Raw genomic sequence first — 15,492 nt, 5'->3', positions numbered from 1 at the left:
TATTGATATATATAATCCATGGCTGATTACTTGTTTGTGCTGTGTGGCCAAACTCGCATCTCATCCATGCCAAAAATTATTTATATTATAGTTTGTCTGTATATACTACAATAAAGATGAAAAAAAATAAGACGCACTCCATTTTTTAAAATAAAAAAATATGTAACAAAGAAAAGATAGAAGTACAGATAACGTTGACTGACCCTATTTCCCCTCTAAATAACAAACAAAAAAACACTGTTGTATGAAAAATTTTGGATTTTTTTTTTGAAATAAATCAGAAAAATACTATAATCGATTGAATAATAAAAGAGAACAAAAGCTAATGGGTTTAAAAAATGATAGGCTTTCATGGCGTCTTGTTCTTCTTCCTAAGAGGAGGAGGAGGAGCAAGAATCTTGCCAGCATAAATCGCAATATCCGTCAACATCTTCATGTTCCAATTCGCATAAACCATAGGCGTCGGATAAAAAAAACTCGTCCTACACATGGAAATATTCACAAGCGCAAGAGCTTGATACGCTCTCATGAACCTATAGTCTCGTAAATACAAATACTTCAACGCGTTGTCTAAATGAGCATCCACCAACTTATAAGCTTTCCTACAAGCATCGAACTCTGTTTTGTCTCTACGATCTTTCGCTTTCGGAAGAAGAGTACCTTCTATGTTATCTAGCGTTTGTATCGCGTTGATCCAAGCTTTAGCCGCGGTTAGTTTCGCGATTGTTTTGATCGAGGTTTGTCTTCTGATTAGCTGTGACGTGATTGCTTGGTTGCAGAACTTGAAATCGATTGTTTGTTTGCAGATTCTGTTGATTAGGTTTTGTGTTGTTGGATCAGGGACGACGGAGATTGAAGGTTTGAAGGTAATGAAGATGAGAAGAGAGATAAGTAGGTGAAAATAAGCCATTTGCTCATAAGGTGTTTTTTGATGATATTCTCAAGAGTCAAGAGAAAACTAATTGGGTAATATCATATTTATACATTTTTTTCTCTCTATAGAATGTAACGAATACGTTCCAAAACGTAGTTGTTAACCTTCTATCTTATGATGTTATCTAATAGTAATCGCTGTTTTGTGATTGTAGTGAGATGAAGAATGAATGAATCATGAAAAATTATATATGTTTGGTGTGATTTGGTTGAAGGCGATAATGGTATTGCTTATAGACCACATTTTCTCAATTCCCTTTGGTTTGAAGTCTTTCCAAAGTAAATTGGGTTGCATTTTTTGTTTTAATACTATTTTTGTCATGTTAGTTAAATTTATTTGTTACGAACAAACTTATCCAGATCGTGAGAGTGTTCATGTATAATCCAATTTTTTACGCAATTATGACTATAATACATTGATGTTTTGTTGTATTGTCATTTGGATTTTAATCATGATCGTTTTATATGTATGATTCTTTTAAGTGTTTGTATTTAAAGGGTCCCATGATTAAAACAATACATTTGGTATATAAATTAAATAAGGAAACAAACAAATTTGATATCCCAAATGTGAGTGTGGTAATCAACCATGTTGGTAGGTTTACCAAAGATCATCAACTTTAATTAAAAAAAAAAAAAAAATCCCAAGAAAAAAAATTCAGAACTCAAAAGTGTGGAAATTTATAAAATTCAAACGGCGTCGCTGCATCAAATCCCAAATTCAAGAAACGGCGACGTTTACAGTCAAGCTTAAACCCGCGAGGTCAAGGGTTTAGTATCTTGATTTCTTCTCATCAGCCATGTTTGGGTCGAGAGGTCTCTGCTGCTGTAGCAGAATCTGGAATCATTCTCTGTTTCTGAAACGTTCTGGGAGCTTCCGAGCTAGTTTCGCGACCAATTCCGTAGTAGCGAAGCAGAAACGGGTCGGGACGCATAATGGAACATTCCACTGCGACGAAACCTTAGCTTGTTTCATCCTTCGTCTTTCAAATAGATTCTCCGATGCTCATATCGTACGAACCAGAGATCATGAGGTACTCTATTTCTTCAATTCACAATGTATCTGACCCTACACCTATGTGTGAATTTTGAATCTTTGGATCCAGTTTTATATATTTTTTTTTCGAAATTTCCGAGAAAATGGTTAATTTAGCTTGAGGTTTATGTAAACTTGTTGAATTTTTCGTCAATTCTATATTTTTGTTAATTGTTTCAATAATTGATATGATTTGGTTACAAGGTTTTGGAGAAGCTTGATGCGGCACTTGATGTTGGAGGTGTGTATGATCCTCAGAGTGAACGTTATGACCATCACCAGAAAGGATTCACTGAAGTGTTTGGGAACGGGTTTAACACTAAACTCAGTAGTGCTGGCCTTGTTTATAAGGTAAATGAAATGGCAGTATTTTTGGAGGTTTTCTCTTCTTCTATAGTTCTATATCTCATTCACTTACATAGGTCATTTGGTTCTTATTCTTCTTGGAAAAGAGGTGCAACTAGTGAAAAATGGCAGTACCCAAACCAAAACTAGTTTGGTAATTACTTGAATGAATCAACCTAATGAGATGCTTTTAGTTTTTACAACAAATATTTCATTTCCATTGTTTTATCAGAACTGATCGGTATAAAGAATATGTTTCCCTGCCTCCTGCCTATTTGAGTATAAATCGAGAATACAGCCAGAACGATCTAAAGCTACCTGTTTGACAGTGTGTTCATTTTCACGCGAAATCGTGGTTACCAGCTCGGTCAATTGTAATGGAGTGTCTTGCAAAACGGTATGACATAGACTCCACTGGAGAAATTATGAAGCTCAGTAAACAATGCCCAGTAAGTTCTAATGAGCTCCTTAACATATATCATCCATGTCGTGGTTTGGGGTTATAATTTCTTAGAGGTATTAGAATTGATGAAATGGTGGGATTAGTTTTCAAAGTTATATAAGAGTGTTGTGAAATCGACAGTGGAAACTCCATATATTCGAGCTCGAGGAAGAAATGAAGATTGATCCTAACATAAAATATGTTCTTTACCAGGTACTACCGGGCTTTATGCAATGATCATATTATGTTGTAAACATGATATCTCTTAAGCCAATGAGTGTATATGTGGGTTTGTGCAGGATGATAGAAGTGAAAATTGGAGAATCCAAGCGGTTTCGGTTACACGAGACAGGTTTGAGAGCCGTAAAGCTTTGCCCTTATCATGGAGAGGTCTAGAAAAGGAGAAGCTCTCTGAGGAAAGTTCAATTCCAGGATGTGTTTTTGTGCACATGAGTGGTTTCATTGGTGCAAACCGGACATATGAAGGTGCCTTAGCGATGGCAAGAGCCTCTTTGATGGGTTAGAGTCTATGCATAACCAAAGATTAGTTCTTTGGATTGAAATGGGTCCTCTAAGTGGCCAAGTCACAAAATCATGAAAAACAGTTTTCGTATTAATTTGTTTGTTTTCTATATATATATGAAATTTCTATTGGGAAATGAGAAGTGACCAATAAGAGACATGAAAGTAAGTCATCCCAACATTTGCCGTCTAGCTAGACGTAGAACAACCATTAACCACCATACGAAATGCCTTAAGACTTGAGAGAAAAACAACACCATGGGCCAAGTACTCTTCTTCTTCTTTTTCTTCTTCACGTCCTCAGTTTTTGCACTTTCGCTTTGGTTCCTTCCTCAAGACTTACAAAGCCATGACGACGAAGATGATTGCATAATAAGCAAAATCAGTTGGCAGATTCACCAGCTTCACCGCATGTATCCTCCTGATCAAGTGCCCCTAAATCTGCAAGAATTAAGCTTTCCCAGAGGATGGTGTCTTGTTGAGGAGAAGAATATGAAAACGGCCGGAAAAGGTTGTATCCACTCTGAGGTCGAGGGAAGCCTCTCAGATCGCATATGCCCAAAATATTAGCTGGGGGTGAATTCTTAGAAATCAACCGAGACATAAGCGACATGATGTGTTTGGAACCTTGGGGGACATGAAGAAGAGTGATTCCACTGGAAGAGAGCGCTTGAAAGATGCATTCAGGTATGCGTGATAGATGGCCAACGGCAGTGATGGTGAGAGAACCAGAGTAGCCATATTGCTTCAAAAACCGTTTAATGCACAGACTGACCCGACGAACATCAAAGCCAGGGAGAACCGGAAACCTATTGATGTCCCAAAAGACAGATGTTACAGCGACAGCCTCCTCAGGAGTAGCCATCTCTGGTTACTTCCTCACCATGGTGGGAGGATTCTCATCCTCCTCCCTGGATATGTCTTTAAATTTTAATGATTGGAAAGGAAGGTAAGCTAACCTCTGCTTGGAAAAAAAAATGCAGGGGAGAAGTAGTTAATGACAAATTAAAAGAGTATTGACATAACAAGTTTCTGCTTTGGCTAAGATGTGCTTAATTACCGCTTGTAGATGTTCTAGAGAAGAGAGATGACTATTTAAACTTTCAAAGCCTTGGCCACGAGAAAGATGTTTGCATATCGAGCAAAGCCAGCTGGCAGACTCATCCGTTTCACTGCACGTATCCTCCTCCTCAAGTGCTCCTGATTCTGCCAGAATTAAGCTCATCCAGCTGATGGAGTCTTGTTGAGGAGAAGAATATGAAAACGGCCCAAAAAGGTTGTATCCACTCTTAGGGCGAGGGAAGGCTATCGGATCGCATATGGCCAAAATATTAGCTGGGGGTGGATTATTACGCTTACGCATCCACTGATGCATGTAAAACGAGAGGCTTGAGCAACCTGTTTCAGACGAAACTAAAACTTCAAACTCTCTATTCACGATATCCATTAATGGCATGAGATGAAAAGATAGATACTAACCAAAGGGGGCGTAATAAAGATTGATTCCACTGGAAGAAAGAGCTTCAAGGATGTCAGGATGGACGTTTGTTAGTATGCCAACGACGTTGATTATGAGAGGACCACAGTAGCCATGTTTCTCCAACAGCTTTTTAATGCACGGACGGATCCGAGTATCCGACGAGCATCAAAGCCAGGAGGAACCGGAAACCGTTTGATATCCCAAAAGACAGATGTTACAGCCACAGCTTCCTCCTTCGTAGCTTTCTTCATCATTCAAGAACGACTCTTTCTATAACCTGAGAGAGAGGGAGAGAGAGATACGCAGAGTTGGTTAATTCTCAAGAACGTCTAGGGTTTGGAAATCCCTTGCCGAAAAAGTAAGGGTTATGTGATTTTTATTTCATTACAATTACTATTTATTGAAGTAAAAGTAAAATAAAAAAATAAAAAGGAAATAGTGAGACTCACCGACTGATGAAGCTTACGTGTACGGTAACCGCGTCGTAGAGGATTAATTGAGTTGGTATGGTACAATCGCGCATACCACTCCGTGACATTTTCCTTCGTCTTCTCGGTGGCTCTTCTTAACTCTTTAACTCTGAGAGTGAGAGGGAGAGATAGAGAAGCTCAACAATGGAGGTTTTCTACTACTTGGTGTTCGGAACTATGACTACCGTAGTGGCGGTGCTGGAACTGAGCAAGACAAACAAGGATCGGATCAACACTTCGTCTTCCTTCAATTCTTTCAAGAACAATTACCTCCTCGTTTTCTCTATTATGATGGGTACGTCTCTCCGCCTATTATCGCTCTTTTAGAATTCATTAATTAGCGGAATCAGCTCTGTGATTGATTGATTGATTTGATTGATTCATCGCCAGCTACAATTTCGATTGATGTTTCTTGTCATGGATCTGATCTAAGCTATTCTGTGTGTGTGAGAGAGAGTTCAATTCTCTAATCGTCATCCACTTTTGTGCTAGATCGAGTCCAGAAACAGATACGATTGTTTAGATTTGTTGTTGTAGCTCATACGAAATCTGGTCTTCGATTTGAAATTTTGTTATTAAGACGACGCTTTGCTTCTTCCCGAATCTGGTATCAGTGATTGACTATAATCTTATGTGGTCCGGTTTGATTAAATGTGTTGTAGATCAGAGATTTCGATGAGGAAGATGATGGTAGTATTTTGTTGTTGTTGTTGAATGCTGATATGTTTGTGTTTATATATATGATTATGTTGTTGTAGCTGGGGACTGGCTTCAAGGTCCTTATGTGTATTACCTTTACAGCACTTATGGTTTTGGAAAAGGAGATATCGGTCAGCTATTCATTGCTGGTTTTGGTTCATCGATGTTGTTTGGAACCATTGTTGGATCTCTTGCTGACAAACAGTGAGATTTTTTTCCTTTTTAAGTTCGAATCTGTGTTATCAGAGGAGAGCTATGTTTAGGTAACTAATATCCTTGTGTGTGTGTGTGTGTTGGATTCAGGGGTCGAAAGAGGGCATGTGTTACATACTGCATAGTTTACATACTAAGCTGTGTCACCAAGCACTCTCCACAGTACAGAGTTTTGATGGTTGGCCGTATCTTGGGTGGTATTGCTACATCTCTCTTGTTTTCAGCATTCGAATCTTGGCTAATTGCAGAGCACAATAAGGTCAGCTGTAACTTTTATGCATAGTCTGTCTAGGTATTCGATTTGTCCTTCTTTAGTTTGGTTCCTACAGGAATTCCTTTAGATACTTTGTTACTGGTTTCATGGAAACATATCATTCCTTAGCTTGATGAAGGCCACAGTTAAGATTAGTAGTTCTTGATGACTGTAAATTTATAGTATCTAAAAACATGCCAAAGTGTCTAGACCATGCCAAAATTCACTTGCAATCTTAGCATTGTGGATAATGAAGAAAGTAAAGACTTATAGCCTTTTAGAGCATTCACTTAGTTGGAGCCATGACCTGATGTGTTTTCTCTTCTCTGAACAACTATGCAGAGGAACTTTGAGCAGCAGTGGCTGTCACTGACATTCTCTAAGGCTGTTTTCCTTGGGAACGGTCTGGTCGCTATTCTCTCGGGATTGTTCGGCAATCTTCTTGTTGACACTTTTTCCTTTGGTCCTGTCGCTCCCTTTGACGCAGCTGCGTGCTTTCTTGCAATTGGAATGGCTATCATACTGGCAACATGGTCTGAGAATTTCGGAGATCCATCTGATAGCAAAGACTTGCTGACTCAGTTCAAAGTTGCTGCCATAGCAATTGCTTCAGGCAGGTTCAAATTTAGCGTTAAAACTGTTGATTGAGAGGCTTCAGTACATCCAATGGAATTTGCAAGCTATGTTTTCTGATTATCTCTAACACAGTCTATGATGATTTCTCAGATGAAAAGATTGCATTGCTGGGTGCTATTCAGTCTCTATTTGAAGCCTCAATGTACACCTTTGTTTTCCTCTGGACACCAGCTCTTAGCCCAAACGACGAAGAAATCCCACATGGCTTCGTCTTTGCAACCTTCATGTTGGCCTCAATGTTGGGAAGCTCACTTGCAGCTCGTCTCATGTCTCGCTCATCTCTCAGAGTCGAAAACTATATGCAAATTGTCTTTCTAGTCTCCGCTGCATCACTTCTTCTTCCCATTACAACAAGTGTATGTCTCAGAGTTATGAAGCTTCATTACTACGATTAAGTTTATACTATCTTTCATACGCACATTGATCCTATATAAAATTTGTGGAGCAGGTCCTGGTGACGCCATCAAAGGTGAAAGACGAACGCTTGTCGTTAACTAGCTCCATCCAGCTACTTGGTTTCTGTGTTTTTGAGGCTTGTGTAGGAATATTTTGGCCTTCGATAATGAAGATGAGATCACAGTATATACCTGAAGAAGCACGAAGCACCATAATGAATTTCTTCCGTGTTCCGCTCAACATCTTTGTCTGCATCGTCTTGTACAATGTAATAAATCTCATGTCTCCGTCCTCTATAAACATTACAGAAAGTGAAAAACAAAAAGAAGAAGCTAATCTGGAAATTTTGGTTTTATTATCTGGTGGTTGCTCAGGTGGACGCATTTCCGATCACAATCATGTTTGGTATGTGCTCAATCTTTCTCTTTGTAGCCTCCATATTACAACGGCGGCTTATGGTCATCTCCGAAAAGCCAAGTGAGTCCTTTTTTTGTCTTACTGTCTTACATACATATATAATTCATAACTCTGAAGAGTGTAACAAAAAATGAAAAAATATTGTTTGTTTGTGGTAAAGGGTACTGTCTTACTTTAGCTCTTTGTGTTTGTTGCAGAGGCAGAAGATTGGAGTCCGATGAAGGAGCGAAACTCGGAAGTTGATCCTCTTAACCTCTGATCATGTTCCACTCCTGTGCTCGTAATTCCTAATATTTTTTGGGTGATTTTCCCTTTTTTTTTTTTTTTTTTTTTGATTGAGAAATAGAAAAGAAACAATCTGAAGGAAGAAATGTAATGGTTTGCATTTAGCATTTTACATGTATGGTTAGTGATGCTGATTGTTTAATAGGGTATGTAACTCTATATTCACCTTTACGCATAATCAAATCTTATAATTTTAGAGAATTTTAAATTTTTGTTTAAAGTTTGTGAATTTCTCTCTCCCATATAACAATGATACTAACACAAATCACTGACCTACATATTTTGCATAATAAATTTTGATCTTACTAGATTTTGATTGTATTTGTAACGCCGCCGGATAAGTTATTTTAAATTGTATTTGTTTGCTTAATTTGTTTGTGTGATTAATATTTAAAATTTTATTAGTTATATTTTGATTGTTAACTCTATGATTTAACTCATGAGATACTAGTATACTACTACATAGAAAATGTCTATTACTCTATTTGTTAACTCTATGATTTAATTAGATATGTCTATTACTCTATTTGTTAACAATATAATGAAAAACTAGATTAGGAGCCGCGGTGTAAACTAGATAATGAAACTTTTTTATACATAATATTAATTTAATCAAATTATTTATAACTAAAATATTTAAATTATAAATTTTAATTGTTGGTTAAATATGTTATAATTGTATAATAATTTTTAATTTTATGATTTAAAGTTTAAACCATATAATACCATAATATAATTTGTTTTTTACATAATATTTATTTAATCAATTTAATTAGATATGTCTATTCTCTGATACTGATAGTGTTAACAAAATAATGATATGATGTTTTACCCGTGTAACACCAAATTAATGATATTTTAAATCTATATAAATATCGACAAATCCGTCCCGCTGTATAACTTCGTCAGAGATACTTTAACTCGCACTATATCATGTTAATTTTTTATATTTATTGTTTTGTATTACAAATATTAGCTTGAGTTGCTATGTTATTTATTAAGATTGTAACCATTTACATTTTATAAGATTGGCACTTCTTATAAAGTTTAAATATTTATAATACTTAGAATTCTTAAAACGGTCGAGCATTTCTCGTAAATTGAGTAATATATGTCTGTTTTTAAAAATTTGTATTACATCATATGCAGGAAAAAAATATATATAACTTCGCCCAGAGATATTTTAACTCGCACTATATCATGTTAATTTTTTATATTTATTGTTTTGTATTATGAATATTAGCTTGAGTTGCTATGTTATTTATTAAGATTGTAACCATTATATTTTATAAGATTGACGCTTCTTATAAAGTTTAAATATTTATAACACTTAAAATTCTTAAAACGGTTGAGCATTTCTCTTAAATTGAGTGATATATGTCTGTTTTTAAATATTTGTATTACATCATATGCATGAAAAAATCACAATTTTTATTAACTTGTATTATAGAATAATTCAAGATAATTTAAATATAAATTCAAATAAAAATGAAAAGGAATCATATATATATATATATATATATATTTGAGTGAGGTAGAAAGATTTCCGTATTTTTTTAAACCTTACTTATAATTAATTTGAAATTTTTGGTAACTAATATTAAAGTCAATGCATTAAATGCAAAAACTTTCCAAAAAGTATTTTTGAGCAATAACTGCTGCAATAATACTAGTATAGAAGTTTATACATGTGTAGCATGAGTTAATGATATTTTAAATTTATATTACTATCAATCTAAACTCTTTTTGTCATATAACTCGGTCACGTGATATTTTTATTCGGTACAAGACAAACTATTTTTCTTTATTAATATCACCTTTAAAAAAAATATCATCTAAATTTTAAATATTTTTTTTTTATTATTAAAAATATTAGATTCAGTTAGGATGATATTTATTAAAATTGTAACCATTTAATATAACATATTATAAGATTGCCTCTTCTTATAAAGTTCAAATATTTATAATATTAGAATTATTAGAAAGTTTAAATATTTTAAAATAATTATAATATTTAAAACTTCGTAAAATTTAAATATATTATTAATATTCTAAACGTTTTATAAAGTTTAACTTTTTGTTAGTTGAAATATTTTTAATATCTAAATCTTTTATATAAAGTTTACATTTTTTATGAACTTAAATACTGATAATATGTAAACTTCTTATAAAGTATGGGTTGAATGGTGACAACAGTAAATCCATCTACATATTAAACCGTTTTTATTTACCATTCATCAAGTATAGTCCATAGTGGTGCAATCTAAAAAGAATAGAAAAACCCACTACAGACCAACTCAAAACGGTTTTTACGTTCAAATAGAGTTGGTATGTGGCGGTTTGTTGTCCACCCTAAGTCGTTGACAGACTTGTCCATCCTAATCGCCATCACCATTTAAACCCTATAAATTTCTATAATATTTATTTTCTTAAATATTTATAATATATTTTAAAACTTTTTAAAAGTTCAAATTGTCTAAAATTTATTGTGTCAATAACTTTATTTTCTTAATAATTAAAAAGAAAAAAGAATTCAAGCATCCAAACAAATTTTGTCAAAAAAATGATCCAAACAATGACAAATTTTTTGAACATATTTATTATAGCTTTTTATTTACTTAATTTGATAAGTTTGACAATTACACAAATCATATAGTTATACCTTTACATCTTTGTATCCTTATCATGATTTTTATAGTTCATTTGCGGTGGCGAATGTCAAACTGGTCGACTCCAACCGTTTATTGTCTAATGATTCTTAAAGTCCATTTGCGGTGGCACTTGATGATTTTTAGAGTTGATCTTCGGTGGCAGTGGTGGCACCTGATGATTTTTAGAGTTGATCTTTGGTGGCAGTGGTGGCACTTGATGATTTTTAGAGTTGATTTTCGGTGGCAGTGGTGGCACATGATGATTCTTAGAGTTGATCTTCGGTGGCAATGGTGGCACTTGATGATTTTTAGAGCTGATATTCGGTGGGAGTGGTGGCACTTGATGATTCTTAGAATTGATCTACGGTGGCAGCGGTGGCACCTGATGATTTTTAGAGTTGATCTTTGGTGGCAGTGGTGGCACTTGATGATTCTTAGAGTTGATCTTCGGTGGCAGTGGTGACACCTGATGATTCTTAGAGTTGATCATTGGTGGCAGTGGTGGCACTTGATGATTTTTAGAGTTGATTTTCAGTGACAGTGGTGGCACATGATGGTTCTTAGAGTTGATCTTCGGTGGCAGTGGTGGCACTTGATGATTTTTAGAGTTGATTTTCGGTGGCAGTGGTGGCACTTGATGATTCTTAGGGTTGATCTTCGGTGGTAGTGGTGGCACCTGTTGATTTTTAGAGTTCATTTTTGGTGGCAGTGGTGGTACTTGATGATTCTTAGAGTTGATCTTTGGTGGCAGTGGTGGTACCTGATGATTTTTAGAGTTCATATGCAGTGGCGATGGTCGCACTTGATAATTCATATAGTTCATTTTCTGTGGCAGTGGTGGCGATGATTTTCAGAATATTGGACTTTCTCATGAACTCCTTCTCCATGACTTTCACCAAAATCTAAAAGAGAAAAAGTGAATTCAATTAAAACACTACTATTGCATTATATGTGTAAAATCGGTAAAATGCAAACTAGATCTTTGATATTAAAAATGTAAAACTATCTAATCAGATGATTTAAATATTTTTAAATTATTTGAAGTATTCAATGAAAGGAGCAAGAACGGTATGAGAACCACTAGTTTCATCTTTGAAAGCATATTTTTTTGAGTATTTTTTTTTTTTGTTTTGTTTTATGGAAGAGTAAGGCATGCTTCTCTATATATATACACAGATTCGTAGGTATCCATTGGTAAGAAAAATATGTTGACAAATTAATAGATATTTACATAAGCCAGATTAGCTATGCAAAGTATGACATTAGTCATTAAAATGTTGACATATTTACAACTTAATGATTTCATGTTCAAAAAAAAATTACAACTTAATGATTCACTATTGGTCACTGTCTAATTAAATTTTTGATAACTAATTATAAACATGTTAATTATTTGAAAATAAATTCTTTGATAAAAAAAATTACTTATAAATTTTATACATATGTAATACATGTTAATTGGGAAAATTGAAAATAACTGATCTTTATAGAAAAATTTGTTCATTTATAGTTTATCCTTTATAGAAAAAAATCACCATATGATCTTTTATTTTCAATATATAAATGATACTTTTAAGGATAAACTTTTTTAAAAATACCATTTATTTTTAATATATAAATGAACTTTTTTAATTGACAAACTTTTTAAAAAATATCATTTATGGGTGGGCCTTGGATGTAGCAAACCAGTCATCAGATATGAGTGGGCTCACAGACCATGACTGGATGTAGGTAGGGTCTACCAATAGAGGTGGACCTATGGGCCGGGATCTACACTATTACCAAATTCACCTGGATCTACATCGTTACCAAATTCATCTGTCGGCTCTCCACCGTCAACAAAATGTCGGTTGTTTAACATAACCGAATGTCCATCCATGCACTGCGTAGAGACGCAAACGCGAACAACATTCCTACTACTAAAATCTATCGAGTTCTGAACTGATCTATCATTTGTAACATAGACAGGAGGGGTATGTTGGGGCAATTGCTGAAGCATCATCTCTGTTAAGGGATACGATAACTGAACCATCTATGTTTCTTTGTCAATCAGATAATCTTCTACAGCCATTTCAACAAGCTCAGCATATGTACAACTGTGTCGCAAAAAAAACATTCTCCCACCTTTGCGTCCATCCATGTCAAAATGCCAAGACCTATTTCTCGTCAGCCATACTCCAAAAACAATAAGTATCTGCGTCATTTACGTGAAAGAGTAAGCAGCAAGGTAAATACTCAATAGCCTAATAACCTAAGAAAACCAAAACATGATTGATCGAAAAGTATAATATATTATCATCGTCAAAATATATGTAACCGATATAACACGTACGCACAAAAAAATCAAAAATATTCTTTATAAACTTCCAATTAAAGACTATTTCAATTCTACAGACTTCACAGATAAATCCAACATTTTGACTTCCTAAGTCTAGTTTAATAACCTAAATGCCTATGAAAACCAAAAACTTGATTTCTCCATATGTATAATACATAATCATGTCAAAAACATACATAAGCAAGTACCTATCATATATCAAAGAATACAACAAGAAAATCTTTATAATTATTCACCTATTTGCAATAAATTGGTTTTTAAATTATGACGACTTCATGTTGATGTCAACATTGTAGACATAAACTAGCCTCTATGAAGATACTTCCCTAGAAGTCTATTTTGTGTGGTCTATTTTTGCAGTTACAATTTAATAAAGCAGACACCGTATGAAGTCTACTATGATAGTTGACTTCTTTTGTTGTCTTTCTTTGTTAATTTTTTGGTCAGTTTTGCAATTAAAAACATATAACAGAGTAGACTTCTTAAAAAGTTTCAAAAAGTTAACTTCGACTACAGTCTACACTGGTTATTTTTGCAATTGACCAAACCATTGACTTTGTGAAACGGCCTGACCCATTTTTTTTAAATAAAAAATAAAAAATAATAAATAAATAAACTACAACTAGTGGTCCCATACCCACTAGCCACCTAGCCACAAGCACAACCAACAGCGGAAATAACAGATACCAATATCCAAATAATAATCCAATAAATAAATCATAACCATTCCAATAACCAACATTAAACCAAATCATAAACAAATGATCCAAACAGCATAAACAAATGATCCAAACAGAGAACCAACAATCCTAAACAACATTCTAGGACTCAACTTTAGCAACCTAACAGAGGCAAGACAACCAAGCGAACCACTAGAACATCCTCCTCTTCATTGCCTTGTTTCCACGATCACACGTTGCCTTTACCTGCATCACAAACACAAATTGCAATGCATGAGTATTTTATAAACACTCAGTAACGCAATCCTCCCATATACTGGGCTATACACACAAGCAATAGAGATACTCTAGCCATCAAACAACAATCAACAACCAAACCAGGCTCTGCATCGACCGACACAAGATTGCATCGACCGACACCATCAGGGACCAGCATCGACCGACACAAGATATGCATCGATCGATACCAGGTTCACTTGCATCGATCGACACATGCTCGACATCATGCGGAAACCCTAATCACAGCGACTGATGCCTCCACATGGCATCGACCGATGAACCTAGGTTAACTTGCGCCGTCCTCGCACTAGCATGGACCTACGCACATATTGCATCGACTGATGCTCATGCCGAGCATTGTTTTCCCCAAAGCTTCTTACCGGATCTTCGTTCCTGCAACCACAAGAATCGATCCCAAGCCGCAAGAAAGCTTCCTAATGCCTCAAATAACATACTAGCAAGCCTAACAACACAGAAACAAACAGATCAAAGTAATCTCCAGCTTAGATAAGCCATGGTCATGCACTTAGCTTTACCATCAGGAACCAACATCGATCGATACCAGGTTAACTTGCATCGGCCGATGCTTCCACTTGCATCGACCGATGCTTCCACTTACATCGACTGATGCTTCCACTTGCATCGATCGACACATGCTCGACATCACGCGGAAACCCTAATCGCATCGACCAATGCCTCCACATGGCATCGACCGATGCTCCTAGGTCAAACTGCTCTGTCCTCGCACTAGCATCGACCGACGTACATAGTGAATCGACCGATGCTCATATCGAGCATTGTTTTCCCCAAAGCTTCTCGTCGGATCTTCGTTCCTGCAACCACAAGAATCGATCCCAAGCCGCAAGAAAGCTTTCTAATGCCTCAAATAACATACAAGCAAGCCTAACAACACAGAAACAAACAGATCAGAGTAATCTCCAGCTTAGATAAGCCATGGTCATGCACTTACCTCTGCCACAAAAGGAATCCGACCCAAACACAGGAAGAAAACGTTCCTAGGAAGCTCCTACAACGATCCCAGCTACAGATCTCTACAGGAACAGCTTGAAATCTCCCAAAAACCTCAAGAACGCTCAAGAACACTTTCTCTGTTATCTTTTCTCTCAAAAACGGCTAAAGTCGTCTAATGAAACAAAAGAACGACTTAAGGGTTTTTCTCCTTTCCCTTTGCCCAAAACGCAGGAAATAGAGTAAGCATCGACCGATGCTCCTCCAGCATCAATCGATGCACATCCCAAACCGGGATTCCGGTTTGCGGATGTTACAATTCTCCCCCACCAATTTAGATTCGTCCTCGAATCTCAAACAACACTCAGCCAAGGACTCCCGTGCTACCGTCTCCACGGCCTGCACTCTTCCGACCGATATACGAAAGGTCACCTCTAGGCGATAGACT

At 35.7% G+C, this 15,492-nt stretch overlaps 3 protein-coding genes and 1 pseudogene across 5 annotated transcripts; 2 read left to right on the top strand and 2 right to left on the bottom strand.

The window, feature by feature from the left end:
• Nucleotides 1–117: 117 nt before the first annotated feature.
• Nucleotides 118–1,090, bottom strand: LOC104791156 (uncharacterized). The gene has a single exon (XM_010516975.3). It carries the CDS (start codon nucleotides 908–910, stop codon nucleotides 350–352), a length of 561 nt encoding a protein of 186 aa, XP_010515277.1. The 5' UTR covers nucleotides 911–1,090; the 3' UTR covers nucleotides 118–349.
• Nucleotides 1,091–1,546: 456 nt separating this feature from the next.
• Nucleotides 1,547–3,415, top strand: LOC104791155 (uncharacterized). Of its 2 annotated transcripts, XM_010516974.3 has the most exons (5): nucleotides 1,547–1,967; nucleotides 2,174–2,320; nucleotides 2,644–2,763; nucleotides 2,898–2,969; nucleotides 3,056–3,415. In XM_010516974.3, the coding sequence occupies exons 1-5, from the start codon at nucleotides 1,734–1,736 to the stop codon at nucleotides 3,278–3,280; spliced, it is 798 nt and encodes a 265-aa protein (XP_010515276.1). In that variant the 5' UTR covers nucleotides 1,547–1,733; the 3' UTR covers nucleotides 3,281–3,415. The 2 variants fall into 2 exon arrangements, with proteins under 2 accessions (XP_010515276.1, XP_087309263.1); XM_087453137.1 differs by lacking the exons at nucleotides 2,898–2,969; nucleotides 3,056–3,415 and having other exon boundaries at nucleotides 2,547–2,763.
• A 71-nt stretch (nucleotides 3,416–3,486) lies between these two features.
• On the bottom strand, nucleotides 3,487–5,105 carry LOC147942670 (uncharacterized; annotated as a pseudogene).
• A 144-nt stretch (nucleotides 5,106–5,249) lies between these two features.
• LOC104698993 (uncharacterized) lies at nucleotides 5,250–8,328 on the top strand. Of its 2 annotated transcripts, none has more exons than XM_087453136.1 (8): nucleotides 5,250–5,523; nucleotides 5,987–6,131; nucleotides 6,231–6,399; nucleotides 6,736–7,006; nucleotides 7,120–7,385; nucleotides 7,478–7,693; nucleotides 7,800–7,902; nucleotides 8,040–8,328. In XM_087453136.1, the coding sequence occupies exons 1-8, from the start codon at nucleotides 5,373–5,375 to the stop codon at nucleotides 8,099–8,101; spliced, it is 1,383 nt and encodes a 460-aa protein (XP_087309262.1). In that variant the 5' UTR covers nucleotides 5,250–5,372; the 3' UTR covers nucleotides 8,102–8,328. The 2 variants fall into 2 exon arrangements, 1 of the variants encoding a protein (XP_087309262.1); XR_015559103.1 differs by having other exon boundaries at nucleotides 5,277–5,523; nucleotides 6,736–7,010.
• The last annotated feature ends 7,164 nt before the right edge of the window (nucleotides 8,329–15,492 follow it).

The sequence above is a fragment of the Camelina sativa genome, chromosome 6, assembly GCF_030686135.1.
Source record: "Camelina sativa cultivar CO46 ecotype springtype chromosome 6, ASM3068613v1".
Classification (NCBI taxonomy): Eukaryota; Viridiplantae; Streptophyta; class Magnoliopsida; order Brassicales; family Brassicaceae; genus Camelina; species Camelina sativa.
This window is presented reverse-complemented; position numbering and strand designations above follow the sequence as displayed.

What these genes read in the sequence shown, in the direction of transcription:
- LOC104791156 (XM_010516975.3), bottom strand. Translation starts at nt 910, where the DNA reads ATGGCTTATTTTCACCTACTTATCTCTCTTCTCATCTTCATTACCTTC.
- LOC104791155 (XM_010516974.3), top strand. Translation starts at nt 1,734, where the DNA reads ATGTTTGGGTCGAGAGGTCTCTGCTGCTGTAGCAGAATCTGGAATCAT. An exon ending in AGCTCAGTAAACAATGCCCA is followed by an intron (nt 2,764 to 2,897) that starts GTAAGTTCTAAT and finishes TGAAATCGACAG; the next exon opens with TGGAAACTCCATATATTCGA. An exon ending in TAAAATATGTTCTTTACCAG is followed by an intron (nt 2,970 to 3,055) that starts GTACTACCGGGC and finishes GGGTTTGTGCAG; the next exon opens with GATGATAGAAGTGAAAATTG.
- LOC104698993 (XM_087453136.1), top strand. Translation starts at nt 5,373, where the DNA reads ATGGAGGTTTTCTACTACTTGGTGTTCGGAACTATGACTACCGTAGTG. An exon ending in CGTTTTCTCTATTATGATGG is followed by an intron (nt 5,524 to 5,986) that starts GTACGTCTCTCC and finishes ATGTTGTTGTAG; the next exon opens with CTGGGGACTGGCTTCAAGGT. An exon ending in GGATCTCTTGCTGACAAACA is followed by an intron (nt 6,132 to 6,230) that starts GTGAGATTTTTT and finishes TGTTGGATTCAG; the next exon opens with GGGTCGAAAGAGGGCATGTG.